This window comes from Hemitrygon akajei, chromosome 10 (assembly GCF_048418815.1).
Source record: "Hemitrygon akajei chromosome 10, sHemAka1.3, whole genome shotgun sequence".
Classification (NCBI taxonomy): Eukaryota; Metazoa; Chordata; class Chondrichthyes; order Myliobatiformes; family Dasyatidae; genus Hemitrygon; species Hemitrygon akajei.
The window spans coordinates 53840129-53856605 of record NC_133133.1 but is presented as its reverse complement, the minus strand read 5'-3'; the positions used below and the strand labels follow the sequence as shown (position 1 = coordinate 53856605).

The 16477-nt window shown below is 39.7% G+C and overlaps 1 protein-coding gene across 1 annotated transcript in view; it reads left to right on the top strand.

Moving 5' to 3' along the window:
* Window positions 1–9270, top strand: part of LOC140733979 (uncharacterized) — a 42090-nt gene extending 32820 nt beyond the window's left edge. The window contains exons 4-5 of the mRNA XM_073057562.1: window positions 6698–6780; window positions 7759–9270. Coding sequence (XP_072913663.1) covers window positions 6698–6757 — 60 coding nt within the window. The 3' untranslated portion in view covers window positions 6758–6780; window positions 7759–9270. The remainder of the gene's footprint in view (window positions 1–6697; window positions 6781–7758) is intronic.
* Window positions 9271–16477: the final 7207 nt, after the last annotated feature.

The following is a 16477-nucleotide window of genomic DNA, read 5'->3' as shown; positions in this document are numbered from 1 at the left end:
TATCTACCCCTGGACCATGATCCCACTAGGGAGCACCAGTCCATTGTCTCCCAAACCATTTTCGATCTCATCAGCTCAGGAGATCCCCCATCCATGGCCACCAAACTTATAGTTCCCACACCCCGCACTTCCCGTTTCTACCTCCTACCTAAGATTCACAAACCTGCCTGTCCAGGCAGACCCATTGTTCCTGCTTGCTCCTGCCCCACTGAACTCATTTCTGCCTATCTCGACTCTGTTTTATCTCCCCTTGTTCAATCCCTTCCCACCTATGTCCGTGATACTTCCCATGCTTTACATCTCTTCAAAGATTTCAAGTTCCCTGGCCCCCACCGCCTCATTTTCACCATGGACGTCCAGTCCCTATATACCTCGATCCCCCACCAGGAAGGTCTCCAAGCTCTCCGTTTCTTCCTGGATTCCAGACCCAGCCAGTCACCCTCTACCACTACTCTTCTCCGCCTCGCGGAATTAGTCCTCACCCTTAACAATTTCTCCTTTGGCTCCTCCCACTTAATCCAACCTAAAGGTGTAGCCATGGTCACCCGCATGGGTCTTAGCTATGCCTGCCTTTTTGTCGGCCATGTGGAGCAATCTATGTTCCAAGCCTACACCGGTATCTGTCCTCCTCTTTTCTTGCGTTATATCGACGACTGCATCGGTGCTGCTTCCTGCACGCAAGCTGAGCTCGTTGACTTCATTAACTTTGCCTCCAACTTTCACCCCGCCCTCAAGTTCACCTGGTCTATTTCTGACACCTCCCTCCCCTTTCTAGATCTTTCTATTTCTATCTCTGGAGACAGCCTATCCACCAATGTCTACTACAAACCTCCTAACTCCCACAGCTACCTAGACTATTCCTCCTCCCACCCTGTCTCCTGCAAAAATGCTATCCCTTTCTCTCAATTCCTCCGCCTCCGCCGCATCTGCTCTCAGGATGAGGCCTTTCATTCTAGGACAAAGGAGATGTCTTCCTTTTTTAAAGAAAGGGGCTTCCCTTCGTCCACAATCAATTCTGCCCTCCATCGCGTCTCCCGTATTTCACGCACCTCTGCCCTCACCCCATCCCCCCACCAGCCCACCAGGGATAGAGTCCCCCGGTCCTCACCTATCACCCTACCAGCCTACAGATCCAATGTATAATCCTCCGTAACTTCTGCCACCTCCTACGTGATCCCACCACCAACCACATTTTCCCCCTCCCCCCCACTCTCGGCTTTCCGCAGGGATCGCTCCCTTTGCAACTCCCTTGTCCATTCATCCCCCCCATCCCTCCCCACGGACCTCCCTCCGGGCACTCATCCCTGCAAACGGAAGAAGTGCTACACCTGCCCCCACACTTCTTCCCTCACCACCATCCCAGGCCCCCGACAGTCCTTTCAGGTGAGGCACCACTTCACCTGCGAGTCAGCTGGGGTGATATACTGTATCCGGTGCTCCCGATGTGGCCATTTATACATAGGGGAGACCCGCCGCAGACTGGGAGATCGTTTCGCCGAACTCCGGCGCTCGGTCCTCCAGCAGTAGCGGGATCCCCCTGTGGCCACACACTTCAATTCCACAGACCACTCCCACTCTGACATGTCTGTCCATGGCCTCCTCTACCGTCAAGATGAGGCCACACTCAGGTCGATGGAGCAATACCTTATCTCCCGCCTAGGTAGCCTCCTTCCTGCCAGCATGAACATCCAACTCACTGACCTCCGTTGATACCCCTGCCCCCCATCCTTACCCCCATCCCTATCTATTATTTTAGTCTGGTTCTCTTTCTCTCTCTTTTTCCCCCCTCACTATAATCTCTCCCCCCAGCCCTACCTTTCTTTCTCTTTTATTTCCCATAATTCTCCACCTTCCCCCTAGCCCATTTCCCTCCAGCCTTTCACTTCCCAGCTCTCTACTTTATCCCTCCCCCCACTTCTTATCCCTCCCCTCGACCATCCCATTTTACTTCACTCCCGATGAAGGGTTTCGGCCCCAGACGTCGTTATTACCTCCTCCTATAGATGCTGTCTGGCCTGCTGAGTTCTGCCAGCATTTTGTGTTTTTTATTTATTTCCAGCATCTGCAGATTCACTCGTGTTGCCTTTGTGTTTAACAAGTCAGTATCGGCACAAATTTTTTTTTACCGGACACTGGTTTATTCTCATATAATACTGAAAATATTTCACCTATTTCCTCTGAGATTAAAATTAAGTAACATTTTATTTTTAGCTATTGGTCACAGAAACAGAACTGCACACTAGCTTAATGTAACAGTTTAAATATTTAAGTGAGTTACTCTCCAAACTATAATTGATTACACCATTACAACCAAATTAGAAACAATGTCCCAAAGTACAATAAGATCCTGAACCAGAAAATGAACTAGAATAAGGGAGATAAAGCAAATATAATTGATACACACAAAACACTGGAGGACCTTAGCAGGCCAGGCAGCATCTATGGGAAAAATACATTACCTCTGCACTAGAATCCAAATCTGTATAAATAAAATATATCATAAACTAAATTTTCTTTTAAGTTTCTTAATAATTTGTCAGTCATTTGATTTGTCCACCATATTCAAAATGTATTTATATAATCTTCTAAGAAGCATGAAAAGTTTAGTTTAAATTGTTCATAATACAAAAATTAATCTAATTTGATTATTTTCCACTTAATGCCACTTTAGTTTGTGTATTTAGTTCAGATTTCTTTTCCTGTTACTTAGGGCAGATCTGAGAAACTAATGAAACTAATTTTAAGCTCCTTGCATATTTTTCATACACAATTTGGATATGGTAACTATGTAATTTTAAGTTACAAAATAGCATCCATGGTGGCAATGCATATTTGTGGAGAGAATCCTTCTAATTCTTGTGGTTGCAAGGTTGCTACATAAACACACACACACACACACACACACACACACACACACACACACACACACACACACACACACACACACACACACACACACACACCCACCCACCACCACCACCACCCCCCCCCCATCATTGCTAATTGAGGACAATTATTAAGGATTTGATGCTGCTTGATTGTTTCAAATGATTTTCAAAAGTTTTTTCGTATTAGAAAACTTTGCAGAAATTGGTGTGACAAGTGCTGATTCTTTTGTTTATACATGTTTACAGGGATGTGGGCATCAAAGGCATAGGGAACGTCTGTTGCTCATTCACATTATTATAATCATACAGCATGGAAACAGGCCTTTCAGTCCAACTGCGTTAGCCAGTGAGCTAGTCCCATCTGCCTGTGTTTGCCCTATAGCCCTCTAAGCCTCTTCTACCTATCTATTTATTGAGATGTCTTAAATGTTTCTATTATGCCCACCTTAACCAGATGAACTCAGTCCCTTCTATGCCCACTTTGAAAGGGAGAATATAACTACATCTGTGAAGATCTCTGCTGCACCTGATGATCCTGTGATCTCTGTCTCAGAGGTCGATGTTAGGCTATTTTTAAAGAGAGTGAACCCTCCCAAGGCAGAAGGTCCCGATGGAGTACCTGGTAAGGTTCTGAAAAGCTGTTCCAACCAACTAGTGGGAGTATTCAAGGACATTTTCAACCTCTCACTGCTATGGGCAGAAGTTCCCACTTGCTTCAAAAAGGCAACAATTATACTAGCCTAAGAAGAATAATGTGAGCTGCCTTAATAACTATTGCTCATTAGCACTCACATCGACAGTGATGAAATGCTTTGAGAGGTTGGTCATGACTAGACTGAACTCCTGCCTCAGCAAGGACCTGGACCCATTGCAATTTGCCTATTGCCACAATAGGTCAATGGCAGATGCAATCTCAATGGCTCCCCACACGGCTTTAGACCACCTGGACAACACAAACACCTACGTCAGGATGCTGTTCATCGACTATAGCTCAGCATTTAATACCATCATTCCCACAATCCTGATTGAGAAGTTACAAAACCTGAGCCTCTGTACCTCCCTCTGCAATTGGATCCTTGACTTCCTAACTGGAAGAACACAATCTGTGTGGATTGGTGGTAACATATCCTCCTTGCTGATGATCAACACTGGTGCACCTCAGGGATGCGTGCTTAGCCCACTGCTCTCTCTCTGTACCCATGACTGTGTGGCTAAGCATAGCTCAAATATCATCTGTAAATTTGCTGATGACACAACCATCATTGGTAGAATCTCAGATGGTGATGAGAGGGTGTACAGGAGCAAGATATGCCAACTAGTAGAGTGGTGTTGCAGCAACAACCTGGCACTCAACATTATTTAGACAAAAGAGCTGATTGTGGACTTCAGGAAGGGTAAGACAAAGGTACACATACTAATCCTCATAGAGAGGTCAGAAGTGGAGACAGCGAGCAGTTTCAAATTCCTGGGTGACAAGATCTCTGAGGATCTAACCTGGTCCCAACATATCGATGCAGTTATAAAGAAAGCAAGATAGCAACTATACTTCATTAGGAGTTTGAAGAGATTTGGTGTGTCAACAAATATACTCAAAAACTTCTATAGATGTACCGTGGAGAGCATTCTGACAGGCTGCATCACTGTCTGATATGGAGGAGGCTACTGCACAGAACTGAAAGAAGCTGCAGAGGGTTGTCAGTTTAATTGGCTCCATCTTGGGTACTAGCCTCCGCAGTATCCAAGACATCTTCAAGGAATGGTGCCTTAGAAAGGTGGCACCTATTATTAAAGACCCCTATCACCCAGGGCGTGCCCTCTTCTTACTGTTACCATCAGATAGGAAGTATGGAAGCCTGAAGGTACACACTCAGCGATTCAGGAACAGCTTCTTCCCCTCCGCCATCTGATTCCTAAATGGACATTGAACCCTTGAACACTACCTCACCTTTTTAATATATATTATTTCTGTTTTTTGCATGATTTTTAATCTTTTCAAAATACATATACTGTAATTGATTTATCTATTATTATTATTTTTTCTATATTATGTATTGCATTGAACTGCTGCTGTTAAGTTAACAGATTTCACGTCACATACCAGCGATAATAAACATGATTCTGATAATTCTGGCAGCTCATTCCAAATATTCCGTGAAGAAACTGCCCTGATGTGAGTTCAGAAAGTGTATGATTTGGAGAACTGTGAGGTGCCACTATTTGCATGTGGTGGCTTTCCATCTGTTTGCAGACTCTATCCTTCCAGATGATGGGGGTGGATTAGGGGTTAGGTTATATTCCCTAGCTCCCATGATGGGATTTGAAATCATGTGTTTGGATGATGAGTCTGGACCTCCATTTCACTAAGACGATAATTTAATCACAGTTTTCTTTTATACTCAGCTTTCTTGTGAACCGTGGTTGAAATTGTGACATTGATTTCAAGACAGTGGAATCACATTACTGCTATTGACTTCTAGTTTCACCTCTACCCTTTTGCTCGGGGAAGTATGGTCTCTCTGTGAACCCTTACATTCTAGCAAGGCTTCGGAAAGTGTAGGGGGTGCTTTGGCATAATCACCTGTTGTTTTTTTTCTTTTCTCCTTTGCAATTCAGTTAACTCCAGACAACATCAAATATAATCTGAACCAGAATCAGGTTTATTATCACTGGCATGTGTTGTGAAAGCTGGTAACTATGCAGCAGCAATATAATGATAATACATGGTAATATAGAAAGAAAAAAATTAAAATCAATTACAGTAAGTATATACATATATTAAATAGATTAAAATAGTGCAAAAACAGAAATAATATATATTTAAAAAGTGAGGTAGTGTTCATGAGTTCAATGTCCATTTAATGTTTGCAGTGTGCCTTAAATACCTGAGCTAAAAACTTGAGTTGCCAAGATCTTCATTGTGCCTGTTCTGCCTTATTGGTTGACAAACCTGAAACTAATGTGTTTAATAAAGTGACTGATTTAAAACTATTACAAAAATTACAGCAAAATAACAGTATCACTGTTCAAGATAATTTTGGGATATGTAGGATCAACTGCTCCTTTCCTGTTGTGAGCAGTTATTTTTACACTTTGTTCAATCTCACATAACATAATTGGGGGTCAAAACTAAATAATTCTTTCAAAGAACATTTAATATTACATCCCAAATTTAGTATGAGTTTGCAAAGTTCTGTCATGATTTCTACCCTGACGTTAGCCAGACACCAAGCTAGAAAATTAACCTCAAAAAGTTATGTACATCATTATCACATTCTTTACTAATCTATTCCACAGTATAATTTTACAATGGGCTATCAAGGGGAGTCAACACAACCAGCGAGTATTAGTCTCCCTTACCTCACATAATAGAGGAGTTTTTAGACCTCGACAGATGTTTTTCTTCCAGATATTTTTAATCAGTGAAAACCCTGTCCTTCAGTGCTCATTTCAGTTTGTTATCGGCAAAAATGCTAAGTTTCGAGCACTTTTCTAAATAGTGCTTACAAACTTAACACTTTCTTAAAGTAAGCTATTCTGTTAAAATGGCACCACTTGTAAAATTGCAATGGTATCACTAATGAAATATTAATGTGGACAAAACATTGTTAAATTGATAGATAATCTCAGAAATAAATATCACCTGTAGCTTTCAGGTGATTCCACATATCAGAATGGACTTAAAATAACTGGTATTCATTTTCTTCTTGTGTTGAGAGTAATAGAGAAACTTAGAGAATAATTGTATGAGTTTAACAAAATGTTAGCCCTGAACAGTAATGAAATAATAGTTGTAATGTTATTTTTTGCAGACCACAGCAGAACTGAAAGGAAGAGAAACTAAACATCAATCAAAGTCATCAACCAAATAAAGTTCAGAAATTTAATAAAGATGGTAAATCTAAAATAACTACTTTTTGCTCTGTGTAAATACTGTTACTCCAGGGGGGTTTGCATAGTGTCTTCAGATGTGAAACCATTTAATGAAATTTTCAATATTCCTCAGTGATTTTCTCTTTTGTATAACTATCTTCAATTCCACCTTAATCTCTTTTGCTACTTTAGCATGATTGAGAGGGAGGGTTTGACTTTCTCAAATACATCATGAGCAATGTAGAAAATAAGTCTCCCTTACCTCACATATTTTAAGTCTTTAGGGCAGGAGTTCCCAATTTTTTTATGCCATGGAACCCTACCATTAACCAAAGGATCTGTGGACTCTGGGTTGAAAACCCCTGATCTCGGGGAATGAGGAATATGATAATTGGATGGGAATGAGGAATTGAAGTAGGATATTATATTGATGAACAATAGAGCTGGCTGAGTGGGCCTTGTGACCCTTTTTTTATTTTACATTCCTTTGATGGATGCATCAAATAGGAGTTCTGTACCTACATGCAATTACTGTTATTCAATGCAACACATTTGCTTAAGTGAGGAGTGCTGGCTGGGGTAATCCCAAAGGACTGCTATGTCCCATTGCTTTATGTCATCCGGTTAAGGATTAAATTGGTTCAGTTTATTCAGAATTCCCTCTTAAATGAAAGCATTATGTTTCTTTCCAAGGACAATTATTTCAATTGATATTGCCATTAAAAATGCAGTGTTAAATGTCTACTCTTCAACTGTCTCACCTCAGTACTTTTAAGACTAGGACATATGAAAAAAAACATTGATTCATTATTTAGATAATTCTAATAACACTGAATTTTATATAAGTTAAGTTTCTAAACAGTAAGAACGATATGAATGTTGAAAATAGCTAGAATATACCATTGTGTCTATCTCTTTTTTGCACGTGTTGTTCGTGAATCAGATATGAAGTAAAAAGGCTGACCTAATATCATTAACAACATAATTTTTTTTTCCACAGGTTTAATATCAACAGAATTTACAGCTATATTACAGAAGTATAGTATCAAATAAAGCTAGCCATCTCAGAGAACTATCTACTTCCTATATTATTTTAAGCATTAGTGTTGTAAATAAACAGAATTATGAGATGTTAGGATTACAGATGTTGCCTATTCTCCTCATGATGCTACATGCCAAGAAAATAGGTAAATAAGTTTCAATTTATTATTTCTGATGTGGTGGTATACCACATTGGCTGTTAGGTTTCATTAGCAGTATTCTAAATTATAAGAGGACAGCACTGGTAGTGTCTTATTTCATCCTGCCTTTTAATTCTGAGAAGGAATTCTCTGTGATGACTGACTAACGCCATTCATTATCTGTTGAGATGATATATTTTGGATTTTGTACAGACATAACAAGAATTATAGAAGGAATTTTTTTTTGTAAACAACCAAATACTAGAGAAAGAAAGACAAGCAAGGTTCACTCAAAGCTGCAATGGTTAGTCCTAATGAAGGGTCTCAGCCCGAAACGTTAACTGTACTTCTTCCGAGAGATGCTGCCTGGCCTGCTGTGTTCCACCAGCATTTTGTGTGTGTTGCAGAGATATGATCAACTTATTTTTGATAGGGTCAAGCATTTGAGCTGTGAATCCAGCACAAAATACTTACCTATCCAAATGCTTTGACCCTTTGTACTAGTTATGGCCCATGATCAAACCCTAAAAATACATTCATCTCTAGAATTCCATTCCATTCTTATCCACATCTGATGCTCAAAGAAAGTCAGAATGGTGTGAAATAATAGAAGGCAGGATGATTCAGGTAGTTGTAATACTACTGCCCAGTAATTTCATGGAGTTTTTGTGCACTGAATTTAATACCACCACCTATTCAGGTCCTCTGCAAAAAAAAAACAACAAAAATTGCATTAAAAGACGTTTGAGCTACTTTAAAAGATTTATACCCTTAAATAGTATCAGTGCAGCAGAAGCCACTCTGCCAATGATTAATTTTATTGCCCCAGTTAATAATTAAGTGTTTTAAGAAAACAGAGTACTGACACAGCACATTGTAGATATTTTCAAAAGAAAGTGATGTAATTTTTATATGTAAACAAAATGCAAGGGAAAGAAAGTCATAGAGTGTTAACAGTTCAAGCTGCAACAAGTTTCCATTTGACAGAGGCATCATATGCTGCATACTGAATCTTACAGAAACAACAAATACTTATGGCTGCCAGGCAGGATAGAGAGGCTGTAGTGGTTAGGAGAGAGCCCTACAATTCACTCTGTGGGACATAGAAGTCTTTGTACTAAGTATGGGCTGAGAAGGGGTCTCTGTGTACTAGGCCAGGTTTCAGTGGTGCAAGGGAGCTGCCAGGGCTACCAATTGAAGAGCAATGAATGTCTGGGAATGTCAGCCAGCAGTGACATCCCTCAAGCTACAAAGTAAATCTGGGGGGAGAAAATTGTGTCATTATTAAGTGGGCCAAAGCCTGCTTTCTAGGCTTCTTGTATAAAAAGCAATAGGATAACTGCCTAACACTGATTATTATCAGAATCAGGTTTATTATCACTGTCTTATATGAAGTTAGTTGTTTTGCATATGTTTATCAAAGCACATCAACTTTGCAACAGTTTCATCTTGTGAAAAGAAAACGCAATGATCTTTCCAGACTGAATTAAAAGGGAATGACTACAGTATCAACTTATATAAATTTATAACCAGTGAAGATAAAGACCAATGCACCATGCAGAGTTCCGGTAAGATGGCAGTGTGCTCAGATGTAGTGGCTTATACAGGGCCAAAAAAATGTGTTATTGACCTTTTCAAACATACTTGTTAGTATGGCAAGACCCTGCTGGACATTAAGAGCTTAAAGTACTGCAGGCATATCCCATCAGAGAGTTGCTCATTGGCCGAGAAACTGAAGGAGCTGGACTTGCTGCAGATCAGGCTGGTGCCTTCGTTGGAGAGTTAGTGCATGAAGATGGTGTGCAGTCGAGGCAAGTAATCATCTTAGTGACTTTTCTTGTGCTTGCAAGACCCTGCTGGACATTGTTGATGTGGAATGCTGCAAGTTTGATTCACGGATTTATTGGTGGGTGGCAGGTGAGCTGCAGGGCCTGGGTTGTAGCAATATGAGGCATCCAGCTGCGGTGTTCTCTGTTTACAGCTGCCCAGGAAGGAGGTGCTGGAGTCAGTGCGCTCCACTGGAGCACTGGGGTGAACAATTCGGTGTACGTACTGCTCAGCAGAAGACAAGCCATACTGTGTCGACAACAGACTGTTACAACATTCATAGACTTAGTGTCTTGGACTATATTTTGTTTTTGTGTGTCTGTATTTTACTAATATCTGAGACATCTTATTTCTTGTGCTGTGTATGAGTGCTGGTACTGTGCTTTTCACATTAAACCTGGAATAATGCTGTTTCATTTGGCAGTATTCAATGGTATTTATATCTGGTTGATTGGCCATTAAAATTGAACTTTAAGAATTCCATCCTTCAGAGCCCTCTCTCATCCCCTTATGTTATTGTACTAAAGTGGAACCTCTAATATAAAAAGGAAGATTTTAATGATTTGTCCTCCATCTTTGGTTCGTGACTCATACCTCTGGAGAAGATAGTATCCTCTGTAAAGATCCAGATTTTGGCAATTAAAATTTGAAATACAAAGATGTATCATCTCTTAACCAAGAAGAGGACATGTCAGAGAGATTGTAACTGTGAACTTCTTCAAGAAAAGAGACGATTCAGGCGGTGACAACCACAGTGCAAAGTAAATTTATTATCAAAGTATGTACATGTCACCAGATCCTTCCCTGAGATTCATTTATTTGCTGGAATTCACAGTAAATACAACAAAACACAATTGAATCAATGAAAAAACACACACAAGACAGAGGTATTTACCTGCTGTCTACCATTTAAAAAATCATCGCAAGGGTCATGCTCACCATCGAGGACTAAATGACCATTTCTCCACATAACACTTGATTCCTTCAATCCTGGGGAAGCAATAAACATGATCCACGCTCAGCTTCAAGGAAAAGGTGGGCAACAGTGCCCACTAGTGGTTGTGATTTTTGGATGTCCATTATTCCCATCCCTCCAAGGCAATCTTTAGATAAGGATTCCTTATCTTCAGCTGCTTCATCTCTGACCTACCTTCCATCCTAAGGTCAGATGTAGGAATATCTGATGATGACTGCACAATGTTCAATTTCATTCATGACTCCTCAGTGAATGAAACTCCCAAGTTTAGATCTTGCTGGACGCAGACAACAGTTTGGCATGAGCTCATAGGGTGCAAGTAACATATATGACATAAAGTTGCTGAGCAATAATTATAAGCTGTGTAATTTGTTAAGTTTTGGTGCCACTGCCATAATTAGATGCATACAGTATATGTGTCCATTGAGTCCACATTTTCTGTCTTTCTTGAAGACGACTACTGATAGCCCTGCAGAGAACACTTTTGCTGATTTGTGCACTTAGGATCCACAAAACCGTGAAATATTGTGCATGCACTTCAAAATTTTTGATAATATTTAGACTTAAATCCACATGCGATCATGAAGCACCCATCTACTTTGAGTTGTTGGGATGGATGCCTGAAATAAGTCCACGGTTAAGATTGTGATTATCAGACATTGAATGACATCAAATGAAGGTTAACTTTACTGCTCTAAAACCAATAATGGGGGAACTGTGAATTGTCTATGTACCAAAGTATGAAAACCAAACAAGCCATACTTGTATAAATTGTTAGGGATTATGTTACTTATTTTTTCTTACTACACTATGAAAGGAGAATATCTTAAACAAGTGAACCAGTGTGGTCATTTTAACCTTCCAACTCTGAGATCTCGATTTGACCGGAAAATCTTAATTTCACAAATGATTACTTCTATTCCAAATCTAAAGAAGGTGGTGGAAGTCTGGAACAGAAATAAATAAGCAGGTAATGAATCTAAATTTTACTTTACAAAGGGACTGCTTAAAAAATTAAAGCATGGCATACATGAGAATAAAAGAGAAAAAATGTTAAGGCAACAAAAATTTGCAAATAAGCAAAATAACTGAGAAGAAGTGAAGTAAAACTGATGGGACAAACATAAGGTGTTTTTCTATTTTATTTGTTATGTTTTGATAATTTAATACTATACCAAAATATCTTCTAGAAGATCAATCTTGTGTTATACCTATAATCTGCAATCTCACTGTATATGCATGGAGAATATATAAGCTATACATTCTAAAGTTGCTGTAAAGCTGATGGCAATCTTAGTAGCTAGCCATAGTCAATTCTCTTTATGACTTATTTAATAAATAGTATTAATAACCATAATATGTATTGACAATCATCAATTACATCCTAGAAGATTTGTGAGTCAATCATTATCCTCAATATTACACCAAGTAGACCTGTACTTTTATTTTACTGTGGATGGTTGTGTGCATTCCACAACCTGACAAAAATTCCTCATCTTCTTACGCAAATCAGGGTTTGCGTCAATTTTTTTTTCCCTTTGGAAAGGAAGAACACAGTGCATGCTTTAATACAGGGGTAGGTAACCTACGGCACAAATGATTTTCTAGCATGCGTTATTCATTAATTTGAGACAAAATATAACTAGGTGTATTTAAATGGATAATTCCCATATTTCAAGTTTTTTGTGGCATTTATCTGGCCCATCTTCCAGTCATCAATACGCGATCTAGCCCACAGAGGGAAAAAGGTTGCCGACCCCTGCTTTAAGAGAACAGTGCCTGCTGCATGTATTGAATAAAAGCAAGCATAAGGATAGGTAATACATCATCAATTTGACCTGTGATCATCTCCATTCAGATTGAATGTGACTGCAAGTTTGGCTGGACCTTCAAATTAAAGAAATTAAAAATGTATGTATTTTGCTTTACCATTATTAAGCAAAATAATTACTTATTTGGGTAATTTTATGAATTACCCAAAGCAATTCATAAAAAATTATAAAACATTTTATAAAAAATTATAAAATATACTTCTTTATTGTTCTTTATTCTCATACATAGTGTTGCCTTCCTAGCATCTGATGATTTTCTCCTATTTTTATTTGTAATTATAATACTTTACAAAAATTCCACACCACTATCAAAACAAATGTACTGACTGATTGCAGACTGTATCTGTTTACCACATCCTGGGATGAAGAAATACCTTTGGTCTTGCAGCTCGTCATAATTTACATGAATGCTTGTCATCAGACTGAGGTATAACCATAGAACCATAGAACATTACAGCACAGTACAGGCCCTTAAGACTTCCATGTTGTGCTGACCCATATAATCCTTAAAAAAAGTACTAAATCCACACTACCCCATAACCCTCTATTTTTCTTTCATCCGTGTGTCTGTCCAAGAGGCACTTAAATACCCCTAATGTTTTAGCCTCCACCACCATCCCAGGCAAGTCATTCCAGGCATTCACAACCCTCTGTGTAAAAAACTTACCTCTGATGTCTCCCCTAAACTTGCCCTCTGGTGTTTGCTATTGGTGCCCTGGGAAACAGGTACTGACTATCCACCCTATCTATGCCTCTCATAATCTTGTAGACCTCTATCAAGTCCCTTCACATTCTTCTACGCTCCAAAGAGAAAAATCCCAGCTTTGCTAACCTTGCTTCATATGACTTGTTCTCCAAACCAGGCAACATCCTGGTAAATCTCCTCTGCACCCTCTCCATACCTTCCACATCCTTCCTATAATGAGGAGACCAGAACTGAACACAATACTCTATGTGCGGTCTCACCAGAGATTTGTAGAGTTGCAACATGACCTCTCTACTCTTGAACTCAATCACCCTGTTAATGAAGTCTAGCATCCCATAGGCCTTCTTAACTACCCTATCAATCTGTGCAGTGATCTTGAGGGATGTATGCATTTGAACCCCAAGGTCCCTTTGTTCATCCACACTCTTAAGTAACTGACCATTAATCCTGTACTCAGTCTTCTGGTTTGTCCTTCCAAAATGTATCACCTCACACTTATCCGGATTGAACTCCATCTGCCATTTTTCTGCCCAACTCTGCAGCTTGTCTATATCCTCTTGTAACCTTCAACAACCTGCAGCTCCATCTACAACTCCTCCAATCTTCGTGTCATCCGCAAACTTATTCACCCATTCTTTTGCCTCTACATCCAGGTCATTTATAAAAATCACAAATAGCAGGGGTCCCAGGACAGAGCCTTGTGGCACTCCACTAGTCACCGACCTCCAGCAGAATACCTTCCTTCCACAACTACTCTGCTTTCTTCCTTTAAGCCAATTTTTTTTATCCAAACAGTCAAAGTTCCACTTATCCCATGCCTCATGACTTTCTGGATGAGTCTCTCGTGAAGAACCTTGTCAAGTGCCTTGCTAAAGTCCATGTAGACCACATCCACTGCCCTACCCTCATCAATTTCTTTTGTTACCTCTTCAAAAACCTCAATCAGCCTCGTGAGGCACGATCTTCCCTTCACAAAGCCATGTTGACTATCGAAGAGTAGACTGTACTTCTCCAAATGCTCGTAGATCCTATCCTTAAGAATCCTTTCCAGTTGTTTGCAGACCACTGACATAAGACTCACTGGTCTATAGTTCCCAGGTTTCTCCTTATTATCTTTTTTAAACAAGGGAACTACATTTGCCATTCTCCAGTCCTCCAGCACTTCTCCTGTAGCCAAAGAGGATTCAAAGATCATAGCTAATGTTCCAGCGATCTCTTCTCTCAATTCCCACAACAACCTGGGATGTATCATATCCGGCTCTGGGGATTTATCAATCTTGATGTTTTTAAGAAGATCCAGCACTACTTCTTCCATAATCTCCACATTGTCCAGCACACAGGCCTGCTCTATTTCGACTTCACCCTGATCAAGATCCTTTTCCCTTGTGAATACTGAAGCAAAGTATTCATTAAGGACCTCTCCAACCTCCTCCGCCTCCAGGCACATGTTGCCCTCTTTATCCTTTAGTGGTCCCACCTTCGTTCTCATCATCCTCCTGTTCTTCACGTACACATAGAACGCCTTGGGGTTCTCCTTAATCCTACATGCCAAGGCCTTCTCATGCCCCCTTCGAGCTCTCTTAAGTCCTTTCTTTAGCTCCTTCCTGGCTACCCTATATTTCTCATGAGCCCCTCCTACTTCCTGCTTCTTATATCTAACATATGCTTCCCTTTTCCTCTTGACGAGTTGCCTCACATGTTTCGTCAGCCACGGTTTCCTTTTCCTACCATTTTTCCTTTGCCTCAGTGGGACAAACCTGTCCTGAACCCAGCTCAAGTGGTCCTTAAACTTCTCCCACATTACTTCTGTGCTTTCCCCTTTGAACATCTGTTTCCAATTTACTCTCGTTAGTTCCTGCCTCATCCCTTCAAAGTTAGCCCTTCCCCAGTTAAGCCAGTAGAAAAACAAAGATTTCTCAGTTCTCCTGCTGATTAGTAAAATGCTTACTGTGGTTCTGGATATCCAGAAGTAGACAGTGAAGAAGGATGATATTGGGCTTAGCAGTCGTTAACCACTGTCCATTGTTTGTCAACTCTTCATGATTTTGTTGCTATTTTGGTGAATTATCAGAGGTGTCTGGCATCTATGGACTTGAACTTCCATCAGTCAGTAGTAGGAACTATTTAAAGTAGCAGGTGACTGGTAGGATTCATATCACTTTTAACACCTCAAGGTTATTCATTGCATGTACTAAAATCAAATTGTTCAAAAATGAAGCCAATCAAAGAAAACCATTTGAGCCACTATTTTAAAAAAAACACCCACAAGAGATTCTACAGATGCTGGAAATCCAGAGTAACACATACAAAATGCTGGAGGGACTCAGCAGGTCAGGCAAGATCTATAGAGAGGAACAAACAGTTGATGTTTTTATATGAGATCCTTCATCAGGATCTCAATATCAGAGACTGTGGAAAAAGTATATGTTGTGTATTGAATATTTCATTAATATTGCAAATACATTTTTGGTTAAGCATTCTTTGTTTAATTCATTATGGTTATATTTACAAAGTAAGTGAATGACATACATCATCACACCAGTATGTCATGTGGACACACCTCACTTAAAGTAAAGAAAAACAAAACTAAGACTAGTTGTCCCAGCACTGTGATTTTGCTTTCTATTAGTTTTAAGCTTTGGTGTTACAAAATATAATAATGGTGACAAGTAAATTTAAAAATGAGCCTAAGAATCTAAGAAGCACAGTGAGATGTTCAAATTTTAAAAAAAACACAGCATGTTTTCTTCTCAAGAGAGAAACAGTCAATTTTAAAATAAAGCAGATAATGGATAAAATTCACAAGTTCATAAAGAGTGAGTACTGGGTGATAAGAATCATAAATAAAAAAAGCAGAAATGGCTGGCTACATTGGAAAGATAGATGTGTTCAATCGCACAAGAGATAACTGGATTTTGTATACTGAGTGAATTGAGCAGTATTTTAAAGCAAATGGAATAGCCAATGAGAAGTGAGTGCCAGTTTTGCTATGTGCCTTGGGTAGAAGGCCATACAGTTTGCTTAGAACTTAAACTAATCCGACCAAACCAGCCAAAATGAGCTTTGCTGATATCATGAAAGTAATGCAGGAACATTTAGAGCAGAATCCATTGTTGATTGCATAATGCTTCAGGTTTCATAAGCGGAATCAATAAGAAAGGGGAGTTTACTTCAACGTACATGGCTGAATTGAAAAA